The sequence below is a fragment of the Coregonus lavaretus genome, assembly GCF_964263955.1.
Source record: "Coregonus lavaretus genome assembly, chromosome: 29".
In the NCBI taxonomy this organism is placed as follows: Eukaryota; Metazoa; Chordata; class Actinopteri; order Salmoniformes; family Salmonidae; genus Coregonus; species Coregonus lavaretus.
Window position 1 is genome coordinate 17,931,269 of NC_140016.1, and position 23,778 is coordinate 17,955,046.

Below are 23,778 nucleotides of genomic sequence, written 5' to 3' on the forward strand. Positions count from 1 at the left end.
TCAAACAGAATAATATGAATACGAAATGCTCTGTGACCAGGTTGCAGCATTCTGATGCCCCCATATCGTCACTGTAAAAGTAACATGCGCTGTGTCAGACTAGTAGGAGGAAATATAATATCCCCCCACCTCATAAACAAACATAAGCACAGTGATTGGCTTTGAGGAATCGATCTGTACATTAAATAACCATGGTGATGTCCTCGCCTCAAAGGCCTCAACTGATCCTGAAATAAATTATTGACTACACACACCGCTTTTGAAAAAGGACTCAACATGTCTCCACAGTAATAATCTTGATGTAAGGGGCTGATCTAACATAAGGTGGTACCGCCTGGTTGTACGTTTGACGTCATGGAGATACATTCGAACTGTCAACCTGTCCAACAGACAACACTATATAAAAGTGTAGCTAGCTACACGACAGGTGTGTTTACCGCGTAGGTTACAAGGTGGCGAGCCGAGAATTTCACCAGAAGTTGTGGTTGTAATTTTTGGATTACCATGCGCGTAGAGGAGTTAATTCATTGAGATGTACATGAGTTACCTGCTGGATAAAGAAACCGGAATGTACTCAAATTCCATGAGACACCCGACTCAAACTCTGAACAGTCAGAACTTCATGCAATATGCGGGGTTCACCAGTTATCATCACGTCACGGGCATCAGTGACCCTCATGCCCAGAAGACAAGTCTGTGGAACCCCGTTTACGAAGCCCCGCGAGAGCTGTGGTCACCTTATGGCCACAGCGCGGGCTTCCCCGGTTCGAGCCCCGTCATGGAACAGATACGGTTCAGTTCTCCCGAACTGACTACCATCCCGCCTGCGGGGCCGGGAACTCTCCCATCACTCGACTCACCTACCGGGCAGTACTCTCCAGACTCACAGAGAAGAAACTCGTACACTGGCATTAGACGCAATGTACATTCATCCAGTACAGGTAACATTCCCAAATCCCAGTTTCTTTTAGTATATCTTAAACAACAAACCACATACGGTTTGATTTTACTTACCCTTTTAATAATAATATAGACTAGTTGTAGTTTTAACACAAATTTAGCATTTTAATTTACCATTTGATTGAGCATTTATCTCTGATGACCTACATTTCATAATCTTACTATGACAATTTTATAATCTTACTATGACAATATTGGGGCTAACAGGTGCTTCTGGAACCAGCCCTAGGTAAAATTCGTTTTCTATAGGATATTCGGTTTTCTCTCGTCAATAGCTATTGAACCATGAATGCCATGACTATGAAGATGGCATATACTGAATCAGGGGTGGATGGAGAAAAATAAATACAGTACCAGTCAAAAGTTTGGACACACCTACTCATATCAGGGTTTTTCTTTATTTTTTATTATTTTATACATTGTAGAATAATAGTGAAGACATACAAACCATGAAATAACACATATGGAATCATGTAGTAACCAAAAAAGTGTTTAAAAAATCTAAATATATTTTATATTTGAGATTCTTCAAAGTAGCCACTGTTTGCCTTGATGACAGCTTTGCACACTCTTGGCATTCTCTCAACCAGCTTCATGAGGTAGTCACCTGGAAAGCAGGTGTGCCTTGTTAAAAGTTAATTTGTGGAATTTCTTTCCTTCTTATTGCATTTGAGCCAATCAGTTGTGTTGTGACAAGGTAGGGGTGGTATACAGAAGATAGCCCTATTTGGTAAAATACCAAGTCCATATTATGGCAAAAACCATCAAGCGCTATGATGAAACTGTCTTTCATGAGGACCGCCACAGGAAGAAAGACCCAGAGTTACCTCTGCTGCAGAGGATAAGTTCATTAGAGTTACCAGACTCAGACATTGCAGCCCAAATAAATGCTTCACAGAGTTCAAGTAACAGACACATCTCAAAATCAACTGTTCAGAGGAGACTGCGTGAATCAGGCCTTCATGGTCGAATTGCTGCAAAGAAACCACTACTAAAGGACACCAATAAGAAGGAGAGACTTGCTTGGGCCAAGAAACACGATCAATCTGTCCTTTGGTCTGATGAGTCCAAATTTGAGATTTTTGGTTCTAACCGCCATGTCTTTGTGAGACGCAGAGTAGGTGAACTGATGATCTCTGCATGTGTGGTTCCCACCGTGAAGCATGGAGGAGGATGTGTGATGGTGTGTGGGTGCTTTGCTGCTGACACTGTCTGTGATATATTTAGAATTCAAGGCACACTTAACCAGAATGGCTACCACAGCATTCTGCAGCGATACTCCATCCCGTCTGGTTTGTGCTTAGTGGGACTATCATTTGTTTTTCAACAGGACAATGACCCAACACACCTCCAGGCTGCGTAAGGGCTATTTGACCAAGAAGGAGAGTGATGGAGTGCTGCATCAGATGACCTGGCCTCCACAATCAACTGACCTCAACCCAATTGAGATGGTTTGGGATGAGTTGGACCGCAGAGTGAAAGAAAAGCAGCCAACAAGTGCTCAGCATACGTGGGAACTCCTTCAAGACTGTTAGAAAAGCATTCCAGGTGAAGATGGTTGAGAGAATGCCATCAATGTGCAAAGCTGTCATCAAGGCAAAGGTTGGCTATTTGAAGAATCTCAAATATAAAATATATTTTTTATTTGTTTAACACTTTTTTTGTTACTACATGATTCCACATGTGTTATTTCATAGTTTTGATGTCTTCACTATTATTCTACAATGTAGAAAATAGTAAAAATAAAGAGAAACCCTTGAATGAGTAGGTGTGTCCAAACTTTTGACTGGTAGTGTATGATACCTACTGTCACGAGCTGATGTGGATGTGGTGTTGGAGTCAGGCGCAGGACACAGAAGCTTAGTCCAACAGACTTTACTTGTCAAAACACGACAATACAAAATAACGGGCCTCAACACAACGGAGGCGAGCGATTACGCATACTGTGCGTAAATACACAAAATACAAGTGATTACGCAAACAGTGCGTCAATACACTAAATACACGAGAGCAAATACAAATCACCAACGGACAGGCGGACAACAACACACAACTACAAACAAAACCAAAGGAAACTTATAGGTGACATAATCAATACGTAATATGGAACAGGTGCACTAATCAGACAAAACCAAACAAACATAGAGAACATCAAACGGTAGCAGCTAGTACTCCGGAGACGACGAACGCCGAAGCCTGCCCGAACAAGGAGGAGGAGCAGTCTCGGCGGAATTCGTGACAGTATCCTCCCCTTGACGCGCGGCTCCAGCCGTGCGCCGACTCCGGCCTCGGGGACGGCCAGGAGGACGTGGAGCAGGGCGCGTAGGATGACTACGGTGGAACTCAGTCAGGAGGGATGGATCTAAAATGTCCCACCTAGGCACCCAGCACCGTTCCTCCGGACCGTACCCCTCCCACTCCACGAGATATTGTAGACCCCCCATCCGACGTCTCGAATCCACGATGGACCGGACTGAGTACGCCGGAGCCCCCTCGATGTCTAGTGGGGGCGGAGGGGTCTCTCTTATCTCACTCTCCTGGAGTGGACCAGCTACCACCGGCCTGAGGAGAGACACATGGAACGAGGGGTTAATGTGATAGTCATTAGGCAGTTGCAACTTGTAAGACACCTCGTTCAATCTCCTCAGGACTTTAAATGGCCCCACAAACCGCCGGCCAAGCTTCCGGCAGGGCAGGCGAAGGGGCAGGTTTCGAGTCGAGAGCCAGACTCGATGTCCAGGGGCGTAGACTGGACCCTCACTGCGGTGGAGATCGGCGCTCGCCTTCTGCCTGCGGATGGCCCGCTGCAGATGTACGTGTGCAGCGTTCCACGTTTCTTCCGAGCGCCGAAACCACTCATCCACCGCAGGAGCCTCGATCTGGCTCTGATGCCATGGTGCCAGAACCGGCTGATAACCTAACACACACTGAAAAGGGGTCAGGTTAGTAGAGGAGTGGCGAAGAGAGTTCTGAGCCATCTCTGCCCAGGGGATGTACCCCGACCACTCCTCCGGCCGGCCCTGGCAATAGGATCTCAGAAACCTACCCACATCCTGGTTTACTCTCTCCACCTGCCCATTACTCTCAGGGTGGTAACCCGAGGTAAGGCTAACCGAGACCCCCAAGCGTTCCATGAACGCCCTCCAGACTCTAGAGGTGAATTGGGGACCCCGATCAGACACTATATCCTCGGGAACCCCGTATTGCCGGAAGACGTGGGTGAACAAAGCCTCAGCGGTCTGTAGGGCAGTAGGGAGACCCGGCATAGGAATGAGACGACAGGCCTTAGAGAACCGATCCACAACGACCAGAATAGTGGTATTCCCCTGAGAGGGGGGAAGGTCCGTAACAAAGTCCACCGAGAGGTGAGACCACGGCCGTTGTGGAACGGGCAGGGGTTGTAACTTCCCCCTGGGCAGGTGTCTAGGCGCCTTACACTGAGCGCACACCGAGCAGGAGGAGACATAAACCCTCACGTCCCTAGCCAATGTTGGCCACCAGTACTTAACACTAAGGCAGTGCACTGTCCGGCCAATACCTGGATGTCCAGAGGAGGGTGACGTATGAGCCCAATAGATAAGACGATCACGGACCTCGAGCGGCACGTATGTCCGACCCACTGGACACTCTGGGGGAGTAGGGTCGGTGCGTAACGCCCGCTCAATTTCCGCATCGACCTCCCATACCACCGGTGCCACCAGACAAGACTCCGGCAGTATGGGAGTGGGCTCAATGGACCTCTCCTCTGTGTCATACCGCCGGGACAGGGCGTCTGCCTTACCGTTCTGGGACCCTGGGATGTAAGTGATCTTAAAAACGAACCGGGTCAGGAACATGTTCCACCTAGCCTGACGAGGGTTCAATCTCCTAGCTGCCCGGATGTACTCCAGGTTACGATGGTCAGTCAGAATGAGAAAAGGGTGTTGAGCCCCCTCAAGCCAATGCCTCCACACCTTTAGGGCTTGAACCACGGCTAACAGCTCCCTGGAGGCATGCCGGAGCGTTGCGACAGTACTGCCCCAATACCGGCCTCTGACGCGTCCACCTCTACCTGGAACGCTAAAGTGGGGTCCGGGTGCGCCAGCACCGGAGCCGAAGTGAACAGGTCCTTCAGTTTACAAAACGCCCTGTCCGCTTCAGCCGACCACTGCAAACGCACCGTGCCCCCCTTCAGCAGGGAAGTAATGGGAGCTGCTACCTGTCCAAAACCCCGGATAAACCTCCGGTAGTAATTGGCAAAACCCAAAAACTGCTGCACCTCTTTAACAGTGGTTGGGGTTTGCCAGTTACGCACGGCTGACACCCGGTCAACCTCCATCTTCACCCCTGACGCGGACAACCGATGACCCAAGAAGGAGATGGACTCCTGGAAAAACAGACATTTCTCTGCCTTGACATACAGGTCATGCTCCAACAGCCTACCCAACACTCTGCGCACCAGGGCTACATGCTCGGCTCGGGTAGCAGAGTACACTAGGATGTCGTCAATGTACACTACCACTCCCTGCTCATGCAGGTCCCGGAAGATCTCGTCTACAAATGATTGGAAGACTGAAGGAGCATTCATTAACCCGTATGGCATGACAAGATACTCATAATGACCTGAGGTGGTACTAAATGCCGTCTTCCATTCATCTCCCTCCCTAATGCGCACCAAGTTATAAACGCTCCTGAGATCCAGTTTTGTGAAGAAACGCGCTCCGCGTAATGATTCAGTCATACTCGCAATCAGAGGTAGAGGGTAACTGTATTTCACAGTGATCTGATTGAGACTACGATAATCAATACACGGGCGCAAACCTCCATCCTTTTTCTTCACAAAAAAGAAACTCGAGGACGCAGGGGAAGTGGAGGGCTGTATGTATCCCTGTCTCAGGGACTCAGCTATGTATGTTTCCATAGCCGCCGTCTCCTCTTGAGACAGAGGATACACATGGCTCCGCGGAAGTGCCGCACCTGTCTGGAGGTTTATCGCACAATCTCCCTGTCTATGAGGTGGCAATCGCGTCGCCCTCGTCTTGCTGAACACGAGTGCCAAATCCTCATACTCAGGGGGAATGTGCATTGCGGGCACTTGGTTCGGACTCTCCACCGTGGTCGCCCCAACGGAAACACCTAAACATCGCCCAACACACTGGCCAGACCATTCCTTGAGAGCCCTCTGTTGCCACGAAATGGTGGGGTCATGGGTGATTAACCAAGGAAGCCCCAGCACCACGGGATATGCAGGAGAGTCAATTAGGTACAACTGAATAATCTCCTCATGACGAAAACTGCCCTGAAGCGGCGGGAAAACTCTGCGTAGCTGATGGTGGCGGCGTCTATTCCCCTCCATTCGGCTTTGGCCCACTCCAACGCCTTGCCGGAGAGACAGGAGATGAGGGCGGAAATGCTCTCGTATCCCGAGGGCGCCGGGTGTATGGTGGCCAGGTAGAGTTCCACCTGAAGGAGGAACCCCTGACACCCGGCTGCGGTGCCATCATACGCCCTCGGGAGCGAGAGCCGAATCCCACTTGATTCCGGAGCTGGTCTGGTGGGGCTGGCCGATGGTGGTGGTAATGTAGGAGGAGGTGTGGGCACGCCTCCCCTTTCCCATCGGCGCAGGGTGTTCATTACCTCCTGCATGGCAGAGCCGAGTTGCTGGATCCTGGCGTCCTGGCAGCTGACCCGATCCTCCAGCGACTCGGTCGCCGCCGCTGCTCCTGCTAACTCCATAGTATGGTGTGTTGTTCTGTCACGAGCTGATGTGGATATGGTGTTGGAGTTAGGCGCAGGACACAGAAGCTTAGTCCAACAGACTTTACTTGTCAAAACACGACAATACAAAATAACGGGCCTCAACACAACGGAGGCGAGCGATTACGCATACACGAGAGCAAAGACAAATCACCAACGGACAGGCGGACAACAACACACAACTACAAACAAAACCAAAGGAAACTTATAGGTGACATAATCAATACGTGATATGGAACAGGTGCACTAATCAGACAAAACCAAACAAACATAGAGAACATCAAACGGTAGCAGCTAGTACTCCGGAGACGACGAACGCCGAAGCCTGCCCGAACAAGGAGGAGGAGCAGTCTCGGCGGAATTCGTGACACCTACTAATGGTCTAGTTACTTGAGACATAAACAAAAGTAGAGAGGTTGGTCGGGGAGGATGGTGGGCATAATCTAGCCATCCAAAGGTTCCAGTCGGGCCGGGACAACTGTAGCATTTTTGCTAACCTTCCCTTAACCCTTATTTTAAACATAACCCAATTCACCTAACCTGCTATGTAAATTCACCTTCCCTTTGTCAGTTTAGTTCTCCTAACTTTTGTTGTTAGTTCCCCAAACCCCAATGCAAATTGTCCCTGTCATTTTAATTTGATGTTAAGCAATATGGTCTCAAATAAAGACGTGCAATACTATATGTCCTCCAAGATGTATGATAAGTCACATCCTCCAATTCGTATGCTATTGTATGACCGGTTAAGATGGATGATACTATACATTCTCTAATTCATATGATATTGTACAACCACTATTCCATTCATAATGTAACCTAACGTAATGTAATATCATACTAAATAGAGTGTCACAGATTTGTGTACAGAATAATATGAATTGCCCTGAGACCACGTTGCATGCAAAGGTTTCCACAGTTGATAAGAAATTGTTCCACTGAACTCATAGAGCAACGTAAACACAATGCAAACATCATATTACAATGTAATAATTTAATAATCTGCATGATGCCAATAGACACAGTCAACTTGACCAGGCCTATTATTTCCTTAATAAAATGTGTTTATTTTGTAACAGCATTTCATTTACAAAGGAAATCCTCTGATACAGTAGTCTACCGATCGTTGAACAGCCCTAAAACAGTATGTTGATTTACCAACTTCTCAGAGAGTAGAACACCTATTAGACAAATAGCATTTGTGTTGATCCGATGTCAGTACTCAATGGCAGACGTCAGGTTTTGAGTTTTGACTTGGTGTACAGGACACAGGACAAGCATTGGTGACACACTGACAACAGAATACATATTCATACACGTCCCAGAACCATTACAAAACGTCACACACATCCATCAAACAAAACCTTTTCACCTATCCCTTTGGTTGGTGAAAGATTTGAGTGAAAAGCTAACAGCCGAGGACAGGGAGTCAGTGACCTGTGGTTCCCCACCCTCTCTGTCCACTGTGGGGGTGACAGGCTGGGCAGATAAGGCTGACAGCCAGGGGTTTGGCTGGTTGTCTCAGGACAGGACCAACCCTCCTCTCCAGGAAACTTCCCTGGTCTTATCTCAACCCACCTCGCCCTGTTGCGATCAATATACTGTCACACCGTGCCGTCAAGACTTCCCCTGTGGATCAATACCATCTCCCTGACTCATCCATCCCTGGCGCTGTGTGTGTTTGGTGGGATGTGTGTGTGTGTGTACGCACGCAAGTGTGAATGAATGGCTACCTATGTAAACACCTATGTAAACAGTTCTCACAGTGATAAGAACCACAATAGTAATGTCTTATGGTCTCTTACACAGTGGTTATGATTAACATGATTAATAGGGTAGTTGAGGCTTTCACGGGCGCCAGGGAGTTTTCAACCATCCCGGTGTTACTCCATGTCACCATCAGCAATTTCAGCAGTCTATGGTGACACTGTTCACACATTGTACAGCCTGAGTCATGGAAACATATTCACATTGTTATTGGAGGCTTTGTGCTTAGCTAGACATGTTATGGATGTTTTTGCCAATTCCTTCCAGAGTTGTCATACAGTTTTTGTATTTCTCATCACCTCATACTATATAAATGTAACCCAACCTCTTAAACGTTAAGTTATTTAGGTGACTTTTGTTATAATGTAATTGTTTTATCAAGGCATATCAAGGTAATTTGCTTATAAATCAACTTCTGGCTGACAGCCCCGCTTCCCTGCTTCAATGCAGTAGGCCTTGGATGGCTCTGGGAAATGGGGTTACATATCAAAAGCCATTTGAGGGTCGGGAGTCCCGCCTTAACGTTCATTCGCTGATTGGACTGTCCGTCAATTTGTGGCAAAACAATATATCACAGTGCTGTAGTCCCATCGTTCTGCAACAAACAGACATCGATTTATATTGAAGTAAAAACAACTTGATGTGAAACAAAACCACTTTGTGTTCATCACAGAGGGACAAAATTTAGATTAGATGTAAACTGAGATCTTGACGAATATGTAGAGTTGTTGGCCAACTCTGTGGTACATTCACAGGGGGAGGGAGAACAATGAATGATAGCAGTGTACCAGGAAATGAGTTGGATTTTCCCTGACCACTACAGTAGTTATGTAAAAAAAATATTACAGTAATAAAGCAGCTGAAATCTTATATCATGTCAATTGTAAAGTTGATTGTGAGTATATGTAGATTATTAGAAAAAAATCAAGCCCTATTTCTCACAAATAGGTTGTTCATAGCATATGAAATAAAACATATATGATGTACTATTTTTCATACTACTATTTTTCATACTACTATGGCAGTAAAAATTGCATACAAATCATAGATAAATAATAAATACTAAACAAAAAGCAAAATATCAGGGCTTTCATAACAGTATAGGCCAGGGTATTACTACGTACTGCTGTTTTATACGGCCAGCCACTTAACATTAAAGTTCAACAGCTTTTAAATGTTATCATCAGTTATTATAATGTATTCTTGTGTCCAGGAGGGAAGACGCGCACCAAGGACAAGTACAGGGTGGTGTACACAGACCAGCAACGCCTAGAGCTGGAGAAGGAGTTCCAGTCCAGTATATACATCACCATCAGGAGGAAGACAGAGCTGGCCCTGGGCCTCACCCTCTCAGAGAGACAGGTGGGTCAGAGAGACAGAACTGGCCCTGGGCCTCAGCCTCTCAGAGAGACAGGTGGGTCAGAGAGACAGAGCTGGCCCTGGGCCTCAGCCATTCAGAGAGACAGAGCTGGCCCTGGGCCTCAGCCTCTCAGAGAGACAGAGAGACAGGTGTGTGTTAGAGAGACAGTTGGAGAGCTGTAGAATAAGTTACAGTACAGAGCTGGCCCTGGGACAGCCTCTCAGAGAGACAGGTAGATGGCAGAGAGACAGACAGGCTTGTGAGAGAGACAGGTGTGTCAAAGAGACAGATGAGAACAACAGGCAAGTCTCTGAGAGCCATGTGGGTCAATGAGGATCAATTATTTAGAATCCAATCAGTTTCAGACTTTCTTGTTTGGGTCGCAGGGGAGTTTCAGAACTACAGGTGGATTATCTGTGCATAGAAACATCACCTCACACTGTAGGTACATTCTCATTATTCTCTGACATCATCGCAGGTGAAGATCTGGTTCCAGAACAGGAGAGCCAAGGAGAGGAAGATAACCAAAAAGAAGATCCAGCTGTCCCAGCAGGCTTCTACGACCACTCCCACCCTGACCCTGACCCCGCCCAGCCTGGTTGACCCCAGTAACGGTTCCATGGCAACCAGCTCCAGCAGCAGCTTGTTGTCAGAGACTATCAAAGAGGAGTACTGAGGAGTTCCTTTACCGTAGACATACTGTACAACACTGGAATAACCATATCAAACTGGTATTCTCATGACAATCACTACAGAAGATGTAATTGACCTCAATGATATGATGATGAAAATACTATTTCATGCATCTTGCACTACACACCTCTAATATAATACTACTTTTTGTGTTTGATATAGGCCTAACTCAATGAAAGAAAGAGAGAGAGAAGCACATGTTACACTATGCAAATGTATAAAGACACTAACTGCTTTTGTGTTGATACTGTATTTTCTTAACCCAATTAATTTGTAACTGCAAAATAATGGTAATGTTTTGATCTGAAGCACGTTTTCTGTTTTTTTCATATATTTTGTATGAAAAGTTTGATTGGTTTTGAGGAGCTGTGAAGGGAAATTAAATTGAAGAGATGTTGAGAGAATGTGTATTTACTTTAATATTATGAATATTAAATCAATGAGGATAGTGGAGCATGATTCCACCAGTCCTTTTGTTTGGGCAGTGAAAGTCTGTTAGGCCTTTTATTGCTTGTATGTGCATGTTTGTCAATAGAGCTCGCCAGCTTGTGGTCCTAAAAAACAGACATGAGATACCTCTGGTTAGTTCAGCCATTCCTATGGGGAAAAGGAATGGGGAAAGAATGGGGTTTTGGGGATAAACACCGAAAATAAGGTCTGAGATCTTAAGCGTTGTGTTCTCTGAGACAATATCAATCAGTTAATATGACCTTTATGAATGATGAAGCCTTTGTGCTTTATGGGCTGACGTTAGCTGATGAAGATTCTCATATAGGCTTAAGAGATCGTATACGTTTTGCTCTGTTTACCACAGACCATATTTTCAGTGTTTATACTAAAACCATCCAAAAACTCCATTCATTTCCCCATAAGCTTTGTCCAACGAGCCATGGCGGAATTAGTGCCTACAAAAAGACGCCATTACTATTGTTCTCTATAATGTTGACAGGCAGATCTAAGGGTGTGGTGGGCAAAGCTAACCGCACTAAGCTCACACCAAACTAAATAACCACCCAAATGAAACTGAAATGAATACAGGTTTACTTTGCTGATGGGCATTTTGAAGTTATTGGTACAAACATTACTGTGTTGCGAACGACCTTACAAGCAAATAGGCTACAGATAGATGTTGTTTGTGTCCGATTTTGCCCTATTTTGCCAAAATGGACACCTGAAAACAAGTTTGAAAACCACTGTTGTATACTCTGTAGGTGCCAACTTAGACATCTATGATCACCAAGGAGGGAAACCACTAGTTTTAGCCGTTTACAGTCTCTCCACAAATTATTCCTTTGTGATTGCAATGCCAGAGGAAAAAGACAAGCGTAAAAGTCATGATTGCTCAAACTTATAAATGTTGCAGGGTTTTAAAAGGATCAAAGACTTATCCAAGTCTTATCCAAGCTGTTTGCATCACATGATGATGGGGACTGTGCCCATTGCATTGCTGTAAAACGTATATGGGGATGTAGACACTTACTTCCTGATTATCGTCCAATAGGAGACAGAAGACAGAGGAAGAAGACGTTAGTTAGATAGATGATTAGAGCAGCAGACCTGGGCCACCTGTCCTATAGATCAGTAACCACATAGAGGTAGTGAGCCTGGGGTTATGGAGAGTTCACCTATGATGAGCCATAAAGACTGTTTATTACTCCTCAGATGGGATGACCTCTGTACTGTAGTATCAAAGACGACAGGCACCAATGGCTGCTTGCTTTTCAAAAACACGCTTTTATTACCAAATTGCAATTTTTTCATCACACAGCGGCATCAACAATAAGCATGAGAAATGATTCCTCTGCATATTCAACAATATTCCACATTATGTTGTCAACACTGTTAGAAACATCAGTATCCTTATTTCTCAACATCCTCTTCCCAATGCAAGCAGCCAATGTGTTCTATTCTTATTTTGATATGCAGTATAATTATTTAGTAAGAGAACATATGGGGAGATAACCAAGTATGGTGATGTCTCCAAAAAAAGCTGATTACCTCTAGCTGAGGGGATTCGACTGGAAATCATGTGACTCAAACAGGAAATGCATCAGCAACTTTATAAACTGCAATACCAGATATGTGGAAACAAATATGTTGATGGTGTGAAAAGATATGGCCATGTCATGTATCTCAGTTTTTTTTTTTTTTACATTAACATGTGATTGCAATAGCTCAAAAATAACATTTGTTAAAAAATATAAAATACTCTTATTTGTTGAATGTCTATGAGGACAAGCGCCATGGCATCCACACATGTACTGTATGTACATACATTTCTGATGATATCTAAGATAGTTCATTATACCTTCATACAGCACCTGCACATCAAGATGTATCCATTGAAGGAGATGGACTGCATGCGTTAAAGGACTGACTTAAGGCATTGGAAATGAAAATTCCTGTTATGCAATTATTACAAATTCCTCACAAATTCTTTAAACAGTATTGAATGTTAGAGAATGATTAAAGAATGATGTAATTATTTCTGTCATGCAGCAAAAACATTAAATATTTTGTGACATATCACATATCTGAAACAAGTAACAAGTGACCACCACACAACCAAGTAGAATAACAGTTTCTGAAAGAAAGTAATGCGGGCAGGAAAAACAGAAGTAATGTCTCCACTTCTTGGAAACAGACACTAATATGTGTGAACATTCAAAAAACACAGCTGTAACTGTAACTAAGACAACAAGATTCAACATGTCTGTCGTCTGTGTCAACTCTGGACCTCTCAAGGGTTGAGTCCCAATAATCTCTCCTTCCTCCTGAAGCGTGAACTTGTTCACTACTCACCACATATTTCAAGGCATTGGATTACTGTAGGCATGGGCTACAGGAAGTTTCCATTTACCAGTCATTCCCTTTCAAATCCATGTCTACACCAATCCAATGCTTTGAAATATGTGGAGAGTAGTGCATACGTCAAGAGAAGGGAGAGATTTGGGACGCACCAGTGATTCAACTCAGACTCTGAGTGATTCAACTCTCAGCCTCCTATTCTATCATATTCTATCTAGACAGTACCTTGCTCACTGGCCTTTCCGTACACTGGCATACATACAGTCCTCCTCCTCAGGTGTGTCTACCTTCATCCTGGGACCCTCTAATATTGTAATCTGTCCATACTCCACCGGCTGCTGGGGACCCCCCGCCACTTTCACTTGTCCATACTCCACCTCAACCGGCGCCTCCCTCTCCTTCTGTCTCATTTCCTTCCTCAGTATCCTGACATCAGCATATTCCACATCCTGGCTGTCATCCTTAACTGTGGTGAGAGAGATGACTAGAGAGACAGAGCGAGAGAGTGAGACAGAGACAGAGACAGAGACAGTGAGAGGGAGTGACAGACAAAGAGTGAGAGAGAGAGGGAGAGCAAGACAGACAAAGAGAGAGAGCGAGATGAGGGACAATGTCTGACAGACCAACCAACCTGCACATGTCCTCTATGCCATTGTTCAATGTATGGTTAGTTTGACCCTTGATTATTGTTGTTACTGATGTCCCGTTGACAATATTGATTATTATTTTTTTCATTATGTTAATATTGTAAATCTCCAAAGTAAGTTTTGGCAATATGTACATTGTTATGTCATACCAATGAAGCAAATTGAATTGATAGAGCGAGAGCGAGAGACAGAGAAAGCGAGAGAGGGAGAAAGAGATCGAGAGCGAGGAGAGAGAGAGAGAGAGATTACGTCTAAATATCTCTGACAGACTGACATGGAAAATTGTAGTAATTGAGAAACATGAAGATCTACAGCTAAATGTCCTCTAACCTGGAGTCTTTGAAGGTTTATTTTTCTTCTGGACACAGTAAACTGCCAACAGCATCAGTAAGACAAGGACCACTCCTGCCAGAGACCCTGCTGCCATCCCTAATTGCTCTGTGGCTAAGAGAGACGAAGACACAACAACACATAGGAGTGAAGCTCCATTGTAAAAACATCTTCATGATAATAATGACACCAATAATACATCAGAATAAGCATGATCACTTACTAAAAATCCAAAGGGTTGGAGGGGAGTTAGTACTAGTGTTGTTAGTCAAGCCCTGGGTGTGATTGCTGGGTCTGGAGGTCATTAGGGTGTCATGCCCCAGGCCCTTACCAGTGGAGGTTTTACTGGTGTGGGCCTCAGTCACCACTGTTGTAGGCTCAACACACAGGATACTACCAGTGGCATTCACCCACTCTGATATCTTTGTCCCGTTGGTTAAGGTGCAGTTAGCATAAGTGAGCCCTGTAGGCAATCCAAATTAAAAGTAATCACATGCGTATCTGAATTACATGTAAATACTGGCAAATGGATAATGCTGTTTCTAAACAGGTCAATTTTCATTGTTAAGTATTTGTCATTGATCATTATAATCACCATAACTATTATAATTAATCATTGATCTTGTTGGTCATAACAATATGTATTTATAACTAAGTAAATTAAACAGTAGCTTACCTGGACAGTGTGAGATTATGTTGCTGACAGCAACACTGCTGATGTTGTTTCTGACGGTACAGGTGAGATTTCCAGACAGGCCTTTCTTCAGAGTGATGGTGTTTGTCTCATCACCAGGAGAGGTCTCAGTGTCTCTCAGTGTCTGTCCATCCAGAGTCCAGCTGTACTGGGGGCCGTCCCCCTCAGAGGAGCAGGACACCCTCATCTCTCCATGGGACAGACAGTCAGAGGACAGTTGAGGAGAGGACACTGGAGCTGTGGGGGAAGAAGGATATGTAACTGAGGTAAGAGGTCAAAACACATTAGAACACAACACCAGCCATTCTTCTTGAAAGCCACAGAAGATACTGTAGTCAACAGGAGGAGCAGATTCATGATACACAATGACTGCATTTCAAATAACCAACAGATGATTTAATGTTGATGGATGTGGTTATGACTATGTACCAACTACAGTAGCCTATGAAACAAAAATGACTCCATGGTTACACATAAAATGCATTTCTCATTATTTTGATTATTAGGTAGTCACATATTTTTTGTTTAGCCAAAGAGAAATATGTAGAGCTTGTCAAAGTTATCATTTGTAATAATTATTTGACAACATTAACTTTATAAAGAGTTAGTTAACTACCTTCGATGAACAGTAGTAGTCCACTGGTCCCGATTCCTTCCCCTTTCAAATTAAATGTTTCTAGCAGGTATTTACCAGAATCATTCCTTGTTGTGTTATTTAACCTAAGTGTCCCATTGTTTGTAAAGAAGTGTACTCTGTCTTTAATGGGGCTGTCTTTTATTACCCATGTGTAATTCTTCATTTTGAATATCTCTTTTTTAGTAACATTTGTGCCTTTCGAAAATGTGAGGTCACCATTTCCCGTGGCATTAGTGATCAGCTGGAAATAGACAGTTCCTCCCAGAGCTCCATAACACTGAGATCCAATCTGTCTAGCATCACAGGAAGTCTCCAAGCCTGAAGATCAAGAAGAAAAATATACACGATAGTGACTATCACTGTTCTAACCCATGTCAAGTCATGTATCGTTTTTCAGATGAGGATACAAGCGACTAACAGTATAACCAAACCAACAGCATCAACGTAATAGAAAACAGAAGTCAGTGATCATTATCATGGGACAGTGAGTAAAGAGACAACTGTCTCTAAGTGTTCTGAATATTGTCTATCATCATCTGTCATTTCTGCTACATGATATACAAGACTCCTTATATTATATTCTGCATAAAAGAAGAGGGAAGCCAACACATATAAAGTTGTTTCTTACCATGAGACACTCCTGCTGAGATCACCAACAGTCCTAAAACAGCCTCCATGTCTCTTTAGGGTCTCAGTTTATCAAATGAACCTTCAGTACTTTAACAAAGTCCTCTATTTTCTATTCAGAGCTGAATTTCCATAACCTGGCAATGTTTTACAGCATAAACAAAACCAATGCAAGAATAGTTTGAGAGACAGCTGTTCCTGCCACTCAGAATAGTTTTTCCAGTTTGTGACAAGCAAAAGAAGAAGTGTAATTGTGACCCTATTCATAGGTTCTGACTCACACAGGAGAAAATCACACCCAGGGCTTGACTAACAACACCAGTACTAACTCCCCTCAGACCCTAAAGAGGAAGAGCCACGTCAAAGTTTCACTTCTTCATTATATAAAAAGCCAGGCTCGCTACATGTCTCCTGTGTGATGGATTTAGACAAGAAAGCAAATACAGTATGTGATAAGTGAGGCTACTTTTGAGAGATGTTGGCGCCTGATTCGTTGTGTCAGGGCAGAGGTCAGCTCTCACACACTGCTGTCCAACACTGACAAGAAGACACTACCTTCTTCACAATTAGTATGTGCCTTCACTCCATTTTAGATTGTGATAATTTGAAAAAGAAATTAAGAACTGAGAGAGATAGAAAGACAGGAATTTGAGAGGAGGAGAGGTGAGCGAAATAAGAAGTGAAACAGAGAGGACCAGTAGATCAAAGTACAATGTTTCCCTAATAGTGGTTTGTGACTCTGGTGTCTTCGACCGGCTGCAACTGATTCCTTTTGGGTTGAAGCTGTTGGCTGGACACAATAACATGTTGTAGATGGAAATGGTTAGTATGGCTGTATGTTGAGACTTAAAAGGTTAAAAAGCATGTTCAATCTATAACAGAAGGACTCACTATGGAAAGTGTATACAGTTTAGTTGTTCATATACATTTCATGTACTTCACCGTAGGGATGGTATTGGCCAGGTGATGAGCGGTGCCTGGTTTCCTCCAGACGTAACACTTGGCATTCAGGCCAATGAGTTCAAGTTCTGTTTCATCAGACCAGAGAATCTTGTTTCTCATGGTCTGAGAGTCCTTTAGGTGCCTTTTGGCAAACTCCAATCTGGCTGTCATGTGCCTTTTACTGAGGAGTGGCTTCCATCTGGCCACTCTACCATAAAGGCCTGATTGGTGGAATGCTGCAGAGATGGTTTTCCTTCTGGAAGGTTCTCCCATCTCCACAGAGGAACTCTGAAGCTCTGTCAGAGTGACCATCGGGTTCTTGGTCACCTCCCTGACCAAGGCCCTTCTCCCCCAATTGCTCAGTTTGGCCGGGCGGCCAACTCTAGGAAGCGTCTTGGTGGTTCCAAACTTCTTCCATTTAAGAATGATGGAGGTCACTGTGTTCTTGGGGACCTTCAATGCTGCAGACATTTTTTGGTACCCTTCCCCAGATCTGTGCCTTGACACAATCCTTTCTCGGAGCTCTACGGCCAATTCTTTTGACGTAATGGCTTGGTTTTTGCTCTGACATGCACTGTCAACTGTGGGACCTTATATAGACAGGTGTGTGCCTTTACAAATCATATCCAATCAATTGAATTTACCACAGGTGGGCTCCAATCAAGTTGTAGAAACATCTCAAGGATGATCAATGGAAACAGGATGCACCTGAGCTCAATTTCGAGTCTCGTAGCAAAGGTTCTGAATACTTATGTAAATAAGCTATTTCTGTTTTTTATTAAATTTGCAAAAATGTCTAAAAACCTGTTCTCGCTTTGTCATTATGGGGTATTGTGTGTACATTGAGGAGAAAAAAAATATATTTTATCCATTTTAGAATAAGGCTGTAACGTAACAAAATGTAGAAAAAGGGAAGGGTTCTGAATACTTTCCGAATGCACTGTATATGAAATGTATTAATTACACTGTTAGAATGTTGCAATCAAAATGACTTCTCATTAACTTGAAGGGGGGTCCCTCGAGGCCCAGTCTATAAAGTAATTTTTTTAAATTGTGCAAGCAAGTGCGCACATAGGAGGTTACCATTAGACAGTCCTGCTGACATCATCAGAACACCACAATCAGTGGATTCACTTTTGAAGTTCCAAACTTGGATCACAAACTAAATCAACCTGCCACATCGTGTGACTAGGATGTTTGAGCAAAACACGCAATAGTTTGTGTCACTTCAGGGAGGGGAAAGGAAGTGTTTTGAACACAGTCTTGATCTCACTTCTTCATTTCACAGAGCAATGCATGAAAATGTTGTATACAATAAGGCATTAAATAAGATACAACACAGAAGTAGGATACACCACACTCACAAGTGAACAAGAGATCTTGAGAATAGATTTACATGAGGGCTGTAAGAGGAAATGTGATTTTGTCACACTAAATGTAGTCAGCGAGAAATTGATGCCTCAAAATGAGAGAGACAGAAAGAGAGAGTGAGAGAGACGCGAAGTTCCCAAAAAGCTACTTTCCGCATTTCATTGTTTTGAAGAAAGATTCAGCTGAGAAAGAGCAGGACGTACCAAATCACCCCACTAAAAGATTAAATCTACACTACATGATCAAAAGTATGTGGACACCTGCTCGTCCAACATCTCATTCCAAAATCATGGGCATTAATATGGAGTTGGTCCCCCCTTAGCTGCTTTAACAGCCTCCACTCTTCTGGGAAGGCTTTCCACTAGATGTTGGAACATTGCTGCGGGGACTTGCTTCCATTCAGCCACAAGAGCATTAGTGAGGTTGGGCACTGATGTTTGGTGATTAGGCCTGACTCACCGTCAGCGTTCCAATTCATCCCAAAGGTGTTCGATGGGGTTGAGGTCAGGGCTCTATGCAGGCCAGTCAAGTTCTTCCACACCAATCTCGACAAACCATTTCTGTATGTATCTCGCTTTGTCATGCTGAAACAGGAAAGGGTCTTCCCCAAACTGTTGCCATAAAGTTGGAAGCAAAGAATTGTCTAGAATGTCATTGTATGCTGTAGCGTTAAGATTTACCTTCAATGGAATTAAGGGGCCTAGCCCGAACAATTAAAAACAGCCCCAGACCATTATTCCTCTTCCACCAAACTTTACAGTTGGACCTATGAATTGGGGCAGGAAGCGTTCTCCTGGCATCCGCCAAACCCAAATTCATCAGTTGGACTGCCAGATGGTGAAGCGTGATTCATCACTCCAGAGAACGCGTTTGGAAACCCATTTCATGAAGTTCCTGACGAACAGTTATTGTGCTGATGTTGCTTCCAGAGGCAGATTGGAACTCGGTAGTGAGTGTTGCAACCCGAGGACAGACAATTTTTACGCGCTTCAGCACTCAGCAGTCCCTTTCTGAGCTTGTTCTGCAAGCTTGTGTGGCGTACCGCTTCGCAGCTGAGCCATTGTTGCTCCTAAATTTGACAAACTGACTTGTTGGAAAGGTGGCGTCCTATGACGGTGCCACGTTGAAAGTCACTGAGCTCTTCAGTTGGGCCATTCTACTGCCAATGTTTGTCTATGGAGATTGCATGGAAGTGTGCTCGATTTTATACACCTGTCAGCAACGGGTGTGGCTGAAATAGCCGAATCCACTAATTTGAAGGGGTGTCCAAATACATTTGTATACATGCTGTACAGTTGAAGTCGGAAGTTTACATACACCTTAGCCAAATACATTTAAACTCAGTTTTTCACAATTCCTGACGTTTAATCCTAGTAAAAATGCCCTGTCTTAGGTCAGTTAGGATCACCACTTTATTTTAAGAATGTGAAATATGAGAATAATAGTAGAGAGAATTATTTATTTCAGCTTTTATTTCTTTCATCACATTCCCAGTGGGTCAAAAGTTTACATACACTCAATTAGTATTTGGTAGCATTGCCTTTAAATTGTTTAACTTGGGTCAAACATTTCGGGTAGCCTTCCACAAGCTTCCCACAATAAGTTGAGTGAATTTTGGCCCATTCCTCCTGACAGAGCTGGTGTAACTGAATAAGGTTTGTAGGCCTCCTTGCTCGCACACGCTTAATCAGTTCTGCCCACAAATTTTGAGGTCAGGGCTTTGTGATGGTCACTCCAATACCTTGACTTTGTTGTCCTTAAGCCATTTTGCCACAACTTTGGAAGTATGCTTGGGGTCATTGTCCATTTGGAAGACCCATTTGCGACCAAGCTTTAACTTCCTGACTGATGTCTTGAGATGTTGTTTCAATATATCCACATAATTTTCCTTCCTCATGATGTAATCTATTTTGTGAAGTGCACCAGTCCCTCCTGCCGCAAAGCACCCCCACAGCATGATGCTGCCACCCCCGTGCTTTACGGTTGGGATGGTGTTCTTCGGCTAGCAAGCGTCCCCCTTTTTCCTCCAAACATAACGATGGTCATTATGGCCAATCAGTTCTATTTTTGTTTTATCAGACCAGAGGACATTTCTCCAAAATGTACGATCTTTGTCCCTATGTGCAGTTGCAAACCATAGTCTGGCTTTTTTATGGCCGTTTTGGAGCAGTGGCTTCTTCCTTGCTGAGCGGCCTTTCAGGTTATGTCGATATAGGACTGGTTTTACTGTGGATATAGATACTTTTGTACCTGTTTCCTCCAGCATCTCCACAAGGTCCTTTGCTGTTGTTCTGGGATTGATTTGCACTTTTCGCACCGAAGTATGTTCATCTCTAGGAGACAGAACGCGTCTCCTTCCTGAGCGGTATGATGGCTGCGTGGTCCAATGGTGTTTATACTTGCATACTATTGTTTGTACAGATGAACGTGGTAGCTTCAGGCGTTTGGAAATTGCTCCCAAGGATGAACCAGAGGTCTACAAAAAAAATTCTGAGGTCTTGGCTGATTTCTTTTGATTTTCCCATGATGTCAAGCAAAGAGGCACTGAGTTTGAAGTTAGCCCTTGAAATACATCCACAGGTGCACCTACAATTGACTCAAATGATGTCAATTAGCCTATCAGAAGCTTCTAAAGCCATGACATCATTTTCTGTAAATTTCCAAGCTGTTTAAAAGCATGGTCAACTTATGACCCACTGGAATTGTGATACAGTGAATTATAAGTGAAATAATCTGTCTGTAAACAATTGTTGGAAAAATTACTTGTGTCATGCACAAAGTAGATGTCCTAACCGACTTGCCAAAACTATAGTTTGTTAACAAGAAATGTGTGGAGTGGTTGAAAAACGAGTTTTAATGACTCCAACCTAAGTGTATGTAAACTTCCGACTTCAACTGTATATCCACAGTAAAACAAGTCTTATATCAACATAACCTGAAAGGCCGCTCAGCAAGGAAGAAGCCACTGCTCCAAAACCACCAACCGTTTGCAACTGCACATGGGGACAAAGATCGTACTTTTTGGAGAAATGTCCTCTTGTCTGATGAAACAAAAATTTAACTGTTTGCCCATAATGACCATCGTTATGTTTGGAGGAAAAAGGGGGTTGCTTGCAAGCTGACGACCACCATCCCAACTGTGAAGCACGGGGGTGGCAGCATCATGATAATAATAATATGCCATTTAGCAGACGCTTTTATCCAAAGCAACTTACAGTCATGCGTGCATCAATTTTTGTGTATGGGTGGTCCCGGGGATCGAACCCACTACCTTGGCTTTACAAGCGCCGTGCTCTACCAGCTGAGCTACAGAGGACCACATGCTGTGGGGGTGCTTTGCTGTAGGAGGGACTGGTGCACTTCACAAAATACATGGCATCATGAGGAAGGAAAATTATGTGGATATATTGAAGCAACATCTCAAGACATCAGGAAGTTAAAGCTAGGTCACAAATGGGTCTTCCAAATGGACAATGACCCCAAGCATACTTCCAAAGTTGAGGCAAAACAGTCTTGACAACAAAGTCAAGAAATTGGAGTTGCCATCACAAAGCTCTGACATCAATCCTATAGAAAATGTGTAAGCAGAACTGAAAAAGCGTGTGCGAGCAAGGAGGAATGGGCTTTTCTGACACAACTTGTATCATTCTTTATAATCTAATTATCTGATTCTGTGGCTAATAATGAGTGAACATGCTAATAGTATAAACGTATAACATTACAATACTCTAAATGTATGAAGAGAGAAATAATGTAGAAGCGAGAAATGGACATTAACACGATCATCTCTGGTATGGCATTAGTATGAATCTCTTTTGTCATAAATATGTCTTCCATACACCAATAATGCATCTGCAATTATTAGGGGACACTAAACAATACTTCATGAATTACCCTAGTGATTTTTTTCCCATACGATCAATGCAATAGATGGACAACTGCATAGGAACCCAAACAAAGAATACAATTACCATGAAACACTCCTGCTAACATCACAAACAGTCCAAACACAGCATCATGTCTCTTCACAACACAACGCTCATCTTAGCAAATGAACGTACTGTACTTCAACAAAATCCTCTATTTTTTAGCGATCCTCTATTTTCTACCAGTGTAATTTTGACCTAACCCTATTCATAGGTTCTGACTCAGAGGAAAGAGGAAGAGCGTCATCAAAGCTTCACTTCTTAATTTAAACAGCCAGGCTGGCTACGTCTCCTCTGTGATGATATCAGATAAGAAGTGAGGCTACTTTTGAGTGTGAAGAAGAGATGTTGGCGCCTGAGAAAATAACACCTCATTCGTTGTGTCAGGGCAGTTGTCCGCTCTCTGTCACGGATTCTGCCGAGGCTGCTCCTCCTCCTTGCTCGGGCAGGCTTCGGCGTTCGTCGTCCCCGGAGTACTAGCTGCTGCCGATCGATGTTTCGGTGTTTGTCTTGTTTAGTCTTGAGTGTTTACACCTGTTCGCTATTATGTTTGATTGTAGTCCCTATATTTACCCCTGTCTCTCGTTTGGTAAATTGTGTGTTATTGTTTTGTCTCCCGTAAGGTCGGCATTGCTGTGTCGTATGCGTGTATTTTGTTTCCTCCCTGTTAGGAGGTTTTGTTTTGTATGTTATTTTACTGGTTAGTAAAGTACGTCTGCCAGTAGCTCTGTGTCCTGCGCTTGACTTCGCTCACCGCATATACGTCGCCGTTGACACTCTCACACACTGCTGTCCAACACTGACATGAAGATACTACCTTCTTGTCACACCCTGATCTGTTTCACCTGTCTTTGTGATTGTCTCCACCCCCCTCCAGGTGTCGCCCATCTTCCCCATTTTCCCTAGTGTATTTATACCTGTGTTCTCTGTTTGTCTGTTGCCAATTCGTTTTGTTTCGGCAAGCCTACCAGTGTTCCCCCCTTGCGCCTGTCTTTCTCAAGTTCCTGTTTTCCTGTTTTTGGCCATTCTGCCTGCCCTGACCCTGACCCTGAGCCTGCCTGCCGTTCTGTACCTTTTGGACTCTGATCTGGTTTACTGACCTCTGCCTGCCCTTGACCTGTTGTTTGCCTGCCCCCTGTTTTATTAATTAACTTTTGTTTCTTCGACACTGTCTGCATCTGGGTCTTCTACTGAAACGTAATAGTACGAACTGGCCTTGACTGACCCAGCAGACTCAGACCAGCTCCGCAATGCCATCTCCTCCCAAGTAGCCACCATTGGAA

At 43.9% G+C, this 23,778-nt stretch overlaps 2 protein-coding genes across 3 annotated transcripts; one reads left to right on the plus strand and one right to left on the minus strand.

Moving 5' to 3' along the window:
- Positions 1-491: 491 nt before the first annotated feature.
- LOC311104940 (homeobox protein CDX-1-like) lies at positions 492-10,878 on the plus strand. Its single transcript, XM_084146926.1, has 3 exons — positions 492-941; positions 9,674-9,822; positions 10,299-10,878. Exons 1-3 carry the CDS (start codon positions 533-535, stop codon positions 10,494-10,496), a joined length of 756 nt encoding a protein of 251 aa, XP_084003052.1. The 5' UTR covers positions 492-532; the 3' UTR covers positions 10,497-10,878.
- Positions 10,879-12,225: 1,347 nt separating this feature from the next.
- Positions 12,226-16,491, minus strand: LOC311104884 (uncharacterized protein). Of its 2 annotated transcripts, none has more exons than XM_084146849.1 (6): positions 16,258-16,487; positions 15,609-15,947; positions 14,975-15,229; positions 14,522-14,761; positions 14,299-14,412; positions 12,226-13,805 (listed from the first exon to the last, which is right to left on the minus strand). In XM_084146849.1, exons 1-6 carry the CDS (start codon positions 16,304-16,306, stop codon positions 13,552-13,554), a joined length of 1,251 nt encoding a protein of 416 aa, XP_084002975.1. In that variant the 5' UTR covers positions 16,307-16,487; the 3' UTR covers positions 12,226-13,551. The 2 variants fall into 2 exon arrangements, with proteins under 2 accessions (XP_084002975.1, XP_084002976.1); XM_084146850.1 differs by having other exon boundaries at positions 12,236-13,805; positions 14,630-14,761; positions 16,258-16,491.
- Between the last annotated feature and the right edge of the window lie 7,287 nt (positions 16,492-23,778).